Source organism: Salmo salar, chromosome ssa09 (genome assembly GCF_905237065.1).
Source record: "Salmo salar chromosome ssa09, Ssal_v3.1, whole genome shotgun sequence".
Taxonomy (NCBI): domain Eukaryota; kingdom Metazoa; phylum Chordata; class Actinopteri; order Salmoniformes; family Salmonidae; genus Salmo; species Salmo salar.
This window is the reverse complement of record NC_059450.1, coordinates 65794158-65805201: the sequence shown is the minus strand read 5'-3', so window position 1 is coordinate 65805201 and position 11044 is coordinate 65794158. Positions and strand designations below refer to the sequence as shown.

General features: G+C 42.8%; 2 protein-coding genes across 2 annotated transcripts; one reads left to right on the top strand and one right to left on the bottom strand.

Moving 5' to 3' along the window:
• Positions 1-919: 919 nt before the first annotated feature.
• On the top strand, positions 920-4437 carry hopx (HOP homeobox). The gene is made up of 2 exons (XM_014212038.2): positions 920-1507; positions 4132-4437. The coding sequence occupies exons 1-2, from the start codon at positions 1358-1360 to the stop codon at positions 4207-4209; spliced, it is 228 nt and encodes a 75-aa protein (XP_014067513.1). The 5' UTR covers positions 920-1357; the 3' UTR covers positions 4210-4437.
• Positions 4438-7251: 2814 nt separating this feature from the next.
• On the bottom strand, positions 7252-10873 carry spmap2l (sperm microtubule associated protein 2 like). The gene is made up of 8 exons (XM_014212114.2): positions 10667-10873; positions 10476-10506; positions 10269-10325; positions 9932-10066; positions 8742-8864; positions 8094-8235; positions 7705-7839; positions 7252-7473 (listed from the first exon to the last, which is right to left on the bottom strand). Exons 1-8 carry the CDS (start codon positions 10683-10685, stop codon positions 7363-7365), a joined length of 753 nt encoding a protein of 250 aa, XP_014067589.1. The 5' UTR covers positions 10686-10873; the 3' UTR covers positions 7252-7362.
• Between the last annotated feature and the right edge of the window lie 171 nt (positions 10874-11044).

Sequence of the window (11044 nt, the reverse complement as noted above, 5' to 3'; positions counted from 1 at the left end):
GTCAGGTTGGATGTGGAGCATTATTGCACAGCTATTTGCAGGTCTCTCCAGAGATGTTTGATCGGGTTCAAGTCCGGGCTCTGGCTGGGCCACTCAAGGACATTCAGAGACTTGTCCCGAAGCCACTCCTGGGTTGTTCTGTTGGAAGGTGAACCTTCGCTCCAGTCTGAGGTCCTGAGTGCTCTGGAGCAGGTTTTCATCAAGGATCTCTCTGTACTTTACTCCGTTCATCTTTCCCTCGATCCTGACTAGTCTCCCAGTCCCTGCCGCTGAAAAACATCCCCACAGCATGATGCTGCCACCACCATACTTCACCGTAGCGATGGTGCCAGGTTTCCTCCAGACGTGATGCTTGGCATTCAGGCCAAAGAGTTCAATCTTGGTTTCATCCGATCAGAGAATCTTGTTTCTCATGGTCTGAGAGTCTTTAGGTGCCTTTTGGCAAACTCCAAGCGGGCTGTCATGTGCCTTTTACTGAGGAGTGGCTTCCATCTGGTCACTCACCCATAAAGGCCTGATTGGTGGAGTGCTGCAGAAATGGTTGTCCTTCTGAAAGGTTCTCCCATCCTTACAGAGGAACTCTAGAGCTCTGTTAAAGTGACCATCGGGTTCCTGGTCACCTCGCTGACCAAGGCCCTTCTCCCCCGATTGCGAAGTTAGGCCGTGCGGCCAGCTCTAGGAAGGGTCTTGGTGGTTCCAAACTTCTTCCTTTTAAGATTGATGGAGGCCACTGTGTTCTTTTTTGTTTATGTATTTTTTGTCTCTTGGGCCCCCCACAGGCCTGGGCACAGGGGCTTCAGCCCCGGTAAGCCCATGCATTAAGCAGGCCCTTTAGATAGGTTACAGGTGCAGCTGGGGCAGCACCTCCAGCGCACAGCGTCATGTATTCCTTGCATATAGTGAGGAGAGACCAGGCTTATCGGCAGTTGAGTTTAGAGAAATAAGCTAAAGGAAGCTTTGTGGAAATATCTAAACTTCTGTATGTGTATTCATATATGAGTATGTCACTTTAAAACTAGTTCATACTCTGTTGCGTAAAACTTTAATTGAATTTCATATAGAAGGGGTGTGTTCTGTTAAACGCTCTGAGAGAGCCACTGTTGACAGTAGTAGAGCTTTCACACGGTCGACATTCAGTCAGTGTGACATGCGTTTTTGTTGTTAGTTTTTCAGGGGCTGTAATTGCTAAGCGACTGCTGTTGGTCCTTATCTCCAGCATTATTTCCTAGTTGCCACTGGTATTTACTGGCAAACGGACGTCATTTGCATTGGAGCTTATACCACGAACTGCTGTAATTTTGAGCCTATATCATATAAAAACGAATTCTGTGGCTGAGAGCTCTTTTGGAGAGGGAACATGGCTTCAAATGGAATGGAAAGTATGCAGTTAGCGGAGGACCAGATCAAAATTCTGGAGGAGAATTTCACCAGAGTCAGCAAGCATCCCGACGAGTCGACGCTCATGTTGATCGCAGCTGAAAGCGGACTAACCGAGGAAGAGACAGCGGTGAGTGTTCAATGATGTTCTCGATGTTGTTTCAACAATGAAAATGTTACGCTCTATGAAGAGATTCGTTTTGTATGATGCAAACAATGTTGCGAGGAAATAAACTTTGCTGCGGATGGGGTGAATTGGCTAGAAACGGCCTAAAATGATCCACACGCATTTATTGTCAACACTCAAATTAGGTTCGTGTGTAATGTGTCTGTCGTTTCAATGTGTAATATAATGTCAACAATCAAATGAATACCTTGTTTATCTTGAAAAGAAACATCATTTAGAGAGTTACACATTTTTGGGAACCTATAGGCTATTGGCTACAATGTTGTTGTACATATAACTTAGTATTGATACATTTCTGCGCTGGCGCAGGCTACCCCAGTGTGCGTTTTTTCTAATTTTTTTTCCACGCACCATTGAACAAATACTATGTAGCAATTTCCAAAGAGAGGCAATTGGTATTTCACTGAATATGCGTAATGGCGCGCAGATGAGAGTGGGCAGAAGAATGATCGTTGTTTTGATGAGATATTATCGACATCTATTAGGCTACCCAAATGTGTAGCCTAACTATATTTTGTGTTCAGTGGCAAAGATGTCAAAATAGAATAGCGTGATTCGGACAGTGCTGACAGCGCGCGCGTCCAGTGACGGCTCTTTGGTTCGCATGCCATGTCACAGTCCACAAAATAACGCGAGGAGGACAGTTTTAAAGAGAGTATTTACTTATCACGGAAATTCCAAACATTCTAATAATAAATCTGAACACCAGTGGTCCTTACATAACGTCGCAAGTTGGATCAGTTTTGGATTCAGTCACAACATACGTTTAATTGAGTCAACATTTGTTGTTGGACAAGACTCTTGATTATGCCATAACCAAGCCATTGAGTATCCATATAGTATGACATAAACATATGCAGCGTTTCAGGGTAAGGCCTATCCTTTGCTTGAAGGCTGGGTCAGTGATAGTCCAAGGTGTCAAGAACATGGTGAAGTTATGCAGACATCTCTATATAATAGCATTCCACTTACGCAGAGGCTAGTTCTTATAATTCCGAATTTAGGATGCTTGTTGTAATGCACTCTGTTGTTTATTGTCCTTTTAGCATAGTCGACGGAGAAACAATGTTCAGTTTCAAGGTTCACGATCCGTTTTAGGCTTCACATACGTTCATTTGCTGTTGTTTTGGAGGAAGACGTGAGCTGGGATCATTTTATACGCACGTTTCAGATACAGTGGTGTGTGTGACAGCGAACAACGTAACCAACCCATTGCCTTGAGCAGATTTTGTCCTGCACATTATTTGCATGATCAAATGGAGGATCATCAACAACTACATGTACAGATCATGGGAGCCAGTATGACACATGACTCTCAAAAGGTTGTCCCTCTCTCTCCTCCGCAAACGGGTTTGGCCTGCTCTCTCCGCTGGTGACTGAGTTTTTCCATTGTGAGTGCACAAAGTTGGAAGAAACCCAGCCAACTTGACTAGGCAAATGTGGTTTTGGGTGAGGTTGAGTACTTGGCCCTTTGACTTCATTGACAGCGGATGTTTTTATCCACCTACTGTTGTCTCATACAGTTTGAAAAAGCACTGGATGTTTGATAGATCTTACAGTACACCTAAGGGAAAGGGCACACTCTGTTACCACTCCCTCTCGTACATAAAGAACATTTCCAACATGTTTCTACCTCTTTACAAGGTGTTTCATACAGTACCTCATTATTAGACCTTCTGTGCTTTCTAAAGCACACGGAGGCAATGGGGTCATGTGGAGTTTATTGCAGTGATTTCTCTGTGTAATCCATCTGGGAGAACAAAAATGAAGCACAATTTAGCTATACAGTGTCAATTAATACTTATAGTCAGCTGTGAATGAGCACCCGTGACAGGTTTGATATAGGCTATTCTGATCACTTTAGGGCATGGACATTTCAAATGAGAATCATAGGTAGGTTTTCATTTGGAAATGTACCAATTATTCTCAACTGGGTTATTGCTAAAAAAAATTATAATATTATATTGGCCCACAATAACAATTTTCATCATCCACGATTTTGCTTAATGACTTGACCATCCATGACATTCTGTCATTGTTTGGAATTCCAAGTTGTCAAGAGAATCCACAACAATGATGGCATCATTCAGATAGAGTGGGGAAATCACAGTTGAGAATGCATTTAACAGTCGATGACACAGCACAAACCCTGTTTCCAGACATAACTAATTGTCCACAACGTTGTCTGAGTGTAATTGACTACTCTCCCAATTACCTAGCTGGAAAAATACTGCTTCAGAAATTCCCTCCTAAAAATCAGAGTTTGTTTGTTTCAGTTGAACATTTAGATGTAAGCAGCCCTGGGTGTTGCTTTAGGAACCTCATCGCCCTGCATAAGGAAAAACACCTAGGGGAAGAATGTCACTTCTCAGGAATATTCAATTCACAATGACTTAACTGAGTTTGTAACCCGCCATTACCTCACCCAGGTCAGTTCAGGTTTTAAACAAATTGACCAATAATAATTGTATTTGGAACTAATACCTGGTTGAACAATAGCAACAATGCCGTGTCTGTGCCGTCATCTGTCTCTGACACCTCCCTTGGGCTCTTTTTGTTTGTTTCAGAAATGGTTTAGGCTACGCAACGCACAGTGGAGACAGGCCGAGGGCCTTCCAGCTCAACTGGGATCAGTGAAAGACTGAGATTGGAATGGCGTAGGAAACCTCTCCCCTCGTCCCGTTGCTCCTCCGACCCGCCCACCACGCCCTTACTGACCAATCCCCCTTTCCTTGAAGCATTCTCTCTCTTTTGTATCTAAGCTATTTTCATTTACTGAATGTAAAGTGTAATGTGAGTAATTGTTTTTTTTGCCAATATAACCGCCATGTTTACATATAATAATAAATAAACATATATTATATTATAATTTACGTTATGGTAGCCTGCTTTCATGCTTCATGTCATCTGTATAAGGGGGCTGCTGAACGCAATGAGGAAGTAGGGTACAATGACGGGAAGAGTTGGCGGGGGGGGACATTGCTGTGAGGCTTTGTTTTGTGTGTCTCTCAGCAGGGAGCGGGATAACATTGGGCTTTCATAGGACTATAAAAGATGTGAGGCAGCACTCATTTTACGACAGATTCAACGGAATCAGCTGGCCCTGTAAACAGGGACGATGGCAAATTTGGAGGGAAAGGCTTTCGACAAGTAAGCTGGGGTTAAGAGCAACCACCAGCAGGTGATGCCACCTACTTGTCGGTTCAGATGTCCCAGCTTCTAAATATCTGTCTAGGGGAAATAACAGGTGAAGGAAAGAGAGAAGGGAGTGATATCCTGCCAACAAACTTAGGGTAATGATGGACTGATTGTGGGAACTGCCGACATAACAGGCCCAACAAAAATGTATACTAACTCAGGTACTTCTGGTCCTAACAAAACTCCCCTCTGTTTTACAGTGTGTTATAACAGATAGCTGTGTGGCCTGGCTGTACACACTGCACACACACAGTGGTAAATACTTTTCTTCCTGTCCCGGTCTGTTTTGTTTCGCCTGTTCAGCTGACTGTGTAAAAAAAAGAGTCACACCCAAAGAGGAAAAACAAGTGAGTTTGTTGAGAGTGGAGCAGCGAATACACCAAATGCAGAACATTCATCAAGTTCCAGCTGAACGCACATTGTCCCTTTGTGCACGACACTCTTAAATCATTGCGTGCCATCTTATGATTTGTGTTGCAGCTGCAAAACAACTAAAATAAGTAAACAAACCAATAAAGAAATGGATATTTGAAGATCAGAGAAAAGATTATACCCCACCTTTATCGATATGTACTGATAGCTGGAAAATATATCAGGAAAATAACGCTATACCGCTTGTTATGTAATTTCCGAACTACAATTCAGTGGAATGAAAGGCCGTTAGCGTTCTATAAGAGGCCAATGTGGTGTGTAGGGAATTTGAATGGGCCCTGCATTGTCTGTTGCTAAGAGGACTTAGCAGGCCTGTGTGGAATCTGTCACCCCAAGACTGGTGAGCGTCAGAGCCTGGAAGATTCAGTGGTCCAGCTGGCCCCAGGAACTGACTCCAGAAGTGTCCAAACTGCACTCTGTCCAAACCGCACTTTCCAGGACTCAAGAAGCTGCTAGACTAATACGATTCACATGTGCTTCAATGTATGAGCGACAACAGTTCTCACAAGGATTACATTTTCTTGTCGATTTTCACTTTATTTAAAGTTCAACCAAAAGGGGCAAGTGAGGATGTCTTGGTTTGTTGTTATCCCTGCATTAGGAGGAAGTGTGTGTGTGTGTGGGGAAGGGGGGGGGGGGTTGAAGATGTAGGCCTACCACATAGTTTTGATTTGATTTGATCAAAGGGTATTTGAGTGAAGCCTTGAATAGTCAAGGATAATATGAGAAGATCTAACAAGGCCGATAAGACACAAAATGGACCATGACATTTGTTTGCATACTTAACTATTGAGGCAGTGAAGAGTTGATAGGAAATAGATGTGTGCAGACTGCTCTTCAAAGGGTTTAAGTGGCTAAATGTGAAAGTAGCTAGTTTCACTCAGTAGTTAAAAATGTGATCTTCATTCAGGTGTTTAAAGAGGGGATATATTTACACACACAGTTTATTACCAATTACTACATCCATAATGAACTGTCTATAAACTACTTACGGACCATTTCGAAACCCTTTATAAAAAGTGTAGTTTAATATAGCGTTGCAGTTCTCTGCCAAAACCAGATCAGTCTCACTAATACTCTGCAAGCGTCAACATCTCATCTAACTGGCGGTATCCAGACAGTGAGACAGCCACCCCACTCAGAGCCTATCAGTGCCAGCTGGAGCTTGATGAATGTGTCAGAGCTGGCTGCCACACACAGACAGATAACCAGCAGCATAGATCAGAGCTTCTCTTTAGGAACAGGTGCTCCATGGGAAGTGAGTCAACCAGTGGGAGGCACCAACGGTCATTACACTCCTCCTTCCTCCTCGGCCTCCTCCACCTTCCACTCTATCCCTCTTTATCCTGCAGTCCAAGGTCACGATCATTGCTGGCTTATCCAAGATTAGGTCCCAGTTGGACGCTTGGATCTGATTTGAAGTCTAGCCTCCGAGGTCTGTTCGCCTCTCCGCTCGGGCACTACACTCATGGCGGCTCCACCAACCCTCCTGCACCGCTCTAAATCCACATGGCCCCATTGAAAGCCATTGTGTCCACTTTTAGGTAATGCTCACATGTGCCTGTAGTGTAACCGGGATTACGGTGTATTTCAAACAGAGGGCATGGTGCCTTTTGTAAATTAAACAGTGGTCATATAGACTGGGAGGCTGACATTTAAAGCTCCTGGGGCGAGAATGTGGTTTTGAGTCAATCTATGAGATTTCACTATCTCAAGGAAAACACGTGAGGAATCTTTACAACAGGTGGTTTTGATATAAACAGAGAACCCAGAGTGATTGAAATGTAGAAACACATGTGGATCCTTTTATCATACCTTTGCTCTCATTTCAAAAGACGAAAACACATTCTTCTGGAAAGAGAGCCTACTGGAGCAAAGCAACAGTTTGGTTTGGCTGTTTGCTAAAGACAATGTAATGTATTGCTTCGATTTTGTCAAAAAGAGCTCCAAGCACACATCTCAATGCACATGATTGCAAAACCAGTGAGGGACAAAAATGTCCGGTTTTCCCATCTCGGCCCTGGCGCCAAACAGATTTTAAAAAGCACAAGACGTTGTCTTATTAGAGACCCCTCGAGTACTACTCTGTACCCATTTATTTTGCTTTTTTCAGCGGCCATTTTCCTAGTACATTGTGCACCAACATGGACCTTGACGGAGAAGCAAGCTCATAAAGGTGGCAGGTCTCTCAGAGGGATGTAGTCCTTATTAAGTCCCTTAGGAGCTGATAGAGTTTGAAGTCGTAAAGTTGCTGTGGCCTGACGGGCACCCCTTGACACCTGTTGAGAATGAATGTTTCAGTGAGTTCTCTCCAAGGATCTAGTAAACTTCTATGAAAGCATACTCTTTCTCACGTCACATCTTTCTTCAAATGATAGAAAATAAAAACATCTCACATCACAACAACATTGAGACAATGTTACACATTGGTGCAGAGCATCATTCTAGGTCTAGGAATTTAACTGTTTTCCAGCGTGTTGTGTGGGTGACAGTAAAGGCGATGAGCTCACTGGCCAAATGGAGTCCTCTGGATGTCCTCGCTCAAAGAACATTTTACTGTCCCTCAACTTGGGTAGCGAGAGCTGGTCCAGCCTATGAGTGGTCTGAGCCGTTTTGGCAGCATAGGAAATGTATGTCTCCACTTTCTTCAACAAAAAAAAGAAGTAAAGAAGTAAAAGATGAATCACCGACTTATGTGTGGTTTCCCAATCAAACATGCAGTTGTGAAAACGACCTCAACCCTTGAAGGCAACCCCCTCCCCCTCCCCCCAGTTCTGAATTAGTTTTCCAAATGTTATCCAAAGGTACAGCAACTGTAAACCTTTGATATACACCTTTGGCAACACTTTCAATTACATTGAACTGAATGATTAACTTACTTTTATTTCTAGGCACTTACCTCCCTGTCGCTTTTGAAGTTGAGGTGGTTCGCTTTGGGATTGGCTAGCTGTAGTAGCCGTGGAGTGATCTCAGCAGTTCTCACTCTGGGGTCTATGTGCCAGATAGGGCAGCTGTACTCACAACACGACGTGTGAGGAGGCCTGTGGAACCACAGAGATTCTAATATTTCTATTTCTATACGCAAGATCACCATAAAACAAACAATAACACAACAACATAGCCCTCTGCCCTGAACTAAAACCTCTCATCTTTTCAGACCATTCCCATGGGAGTGTGTTCCACAGAGGCATGAAAACAAACAGGCATATTATTTTTTATATTCACTCCAGTGTGCAGGCCTGAGAGTCCTTTCTAGAAGGCTTGAGGCCAAATGTGCGCTGCTGCGCTTTAAGATTTATTAAAAGACTTCCGTGGCCGTCTCTGAATGTCCCAGGGGCCTAAGCTTTGGACAATAGCCCCTATTATCTCATCATCGTCTCCTCTCTCTCCCAGAGCCACAGCTCGCAACTGAAATAACACATGTCAAAATATCGGCTTCTTAGGCCAAGGAGGATCTGGGCCAAGTGGCATGCTTGCGTATACTCTAGTATTTAACAATGTGGACTTGGCACATTTTGTTATAGTCACGTTTTCTTGTGGATTTTACCCCATTTCCTGGGAGCTTCGGGACCTGGTCTTAGGTGTTGACAGGCGGACAACGCGCTCGTACTGGGCTGTCTTGGAGGAAGAACGTAGTGTCTTCCTGGAGGAGATCACCTCCTCGTCTTTCCTGCAGGAAAGTACAAGCAATTACCGTCCATTTCTTTGGGCTAAAAGAAGTCTCATCATGCCAGAGGGTAAAAAACTTGACCTCCTGTCTCAATGGACAATTGAAAGGATGAAATGCATCACTAATGATGCAACGTTTTAGAGGGGTGAATAGACAGATCGGACTGTGTTGAAACTGAACAATTTCATTTCACATTTATGCGAGATATAGATCATGACACATTGTGAGGGTGACATACCACCTCTGTTGCCTGCAGGCAGCACCCAGGCAGCTAAATTCACTTTTTCCGTAATCTCATTAGACTTAATGGTTTAGTCATAAACTGAACATTTGAAGAATGCCAAATATCTGTCTCCAATTTCTAGTAGGTTGGTGAGGTTATGTGGTGCAACTACAACTACTTGGAACACTTGGGCATTGTTTCTCTGTCAAAACCACAAAAAACAAACTGCAGCACATTAAAACATAAATTCAATGAGCACAGAAACAATGATGGCAGCTTGCCTGTGGCCAAACCGGCCATTCATTCTCACTTACTGGCAAATGCTGCCTTCTTCAATTCAACAAATAGCTTCAATTCAACAAATAGCTTACAAGGCAGGGCTTCCTGAGAAGAATTTTGATTGAATGATTTGTCTAATGTTGCTTGCGCGTTTAGCTTAGCAGCTGAATGATAATACAAAAAAAAAGTAGGTTATCTAATACAGGTCTGTCTGAACCTGACTAACAAACATTTCTCGATTTCGAATTGACATCTCTGTAGCAGTCACCTCCAATGAGGACGCAGGAAATTGGCAAGTAGCCTTTACATCCCTTTTCACTCTGGAGGACCATTCCTGCGCTTGAGCTCAGAGCCAAATGTACTGTATATTACGCATGCTTATAGAGCAGACCAATATAAGACTTAGCAAACATTTTCACCGTTTTGTGGTGACACTGCACAATATAATGGTAGTGTATCGAGTATAACTACTTACAGTGCTTTTTTTTATTTCAAACTGTTGGCTCATACTTTTTTGAGAGAGTCATCAATAATGTTCAGCCTGGGTGTAATTAGTATACATTACCTCAGGCGGTCCTCCCATGCAGAGAAGTCTCTTTTGTGCTTAGCTAGGTATTGGATTCGCTCTGTTGGAACGGCACCCAGCGCTGAGTAAGACAGAGGCCATATTGACTCCTGATTGCCCCAGGTAAGCTTTGGACTAGATCAATGAGGAAATCAACTTTCAGGGGGGAAATCCATAGACTGTATAGGGGAAATCGGTCAAATAAACATCTCCACTATGAATGCTAACATATAAACAAAAAAGTACTTGAATGTTTACTTATCATAGAAACATTAAAAAAATGTAATGAGCATACAATTATTTGCAAATACCAATACTCAAAAAGTAGCCTACTCACCAAGGTGTTGTGACCCACACTGTTTTGTATTCTTTGTGTTGTGCAAGTTCCAGAATCCTACAAGAATGTTTCATTTCATTATTACCTGTTAAAATATATCTTGACAATACAAAGACTACCAACAACTGGGCAGTAGTTGTAGTACCTTGCTTTTGTGCACATCAGTTTGATCTGAAAACAAGGAATTCATAAAGAAAAGATGTGCACCTGTTTGATGGACATGATCTGGATTCAAGTCCTACAAAAGAGAGGATTGTTCAGAGAATAATACGCAATTGGGTTTAGCCCCTTATGATAAAAATGGAAATTCCATTTTGTTTAAATACTAAACATTTAAGGATAACATTAAAATTGTGTTCAACATAAGCATTCGGGCAACATGGTCCCCCCATACGTACCTTTTTTCCCAGATACCATATCTGCCTGATGGAAAGTCTTTATAAATGTACCCGGTTGAATTCACCTGCTGGGTCACAATGGTCTGTGTTGTTGCTATGGCATTGGGAGTCCCTAGCAACTTATCACATGGCAGGACTGGACTACTTGAGTGTGGCGGGTTGAAACCGGAGTGTACAAGCCCCTCTTGGGAGTGCGTCCATCTTCTTTGTTAAGAGTTCTGATACAGGATGTCAAATGAAAAGTGATATCTGAGGTCAACAATGACATACATATTTATGGTTAGCTGTATTTTAACTCAAAAAATAAACATGTAGACATTTATATTTGAGGAGTGAGAACTAAATGTCAGCATAAGCCTATAGACAACAATTTGAGCC

Excerpts from the sequence above, each read along its gene's own strand:
- hopx (XM_014212038.2), top strand. The coding sequence starts at position 1,358 with ATGGCTTCAAATGGAATGGAAAGTATGCAGTTAGCGGAGGACCAGATC. Across the intron at positions 1,508-4,131 it reads TAACCGAGGAAGAGACAGCG|AAATGGTTTAGGCTACGCAA; the intron begins GTGAGTGTTCAA and ends TGTTTGTTTCAG.
- spmap2l (XM_014212114.2), bottom strand. Across the intron at positions 8,865-9,931 it reads GCATGGGAGGACCGCCTGAG|GAAAGACGAGGAGGTGATCT; the intron begins GTAATGTATACT and ends ACTTTCCTGCAG. Across the intron at positions 8,236-8,741 it reads CGAAGCTCCCAGGAAATGGG|GCCTCCTCACACGTCGTGTT; the intron begins GTAAAATCCACA and ends GTGGTTCCACAG.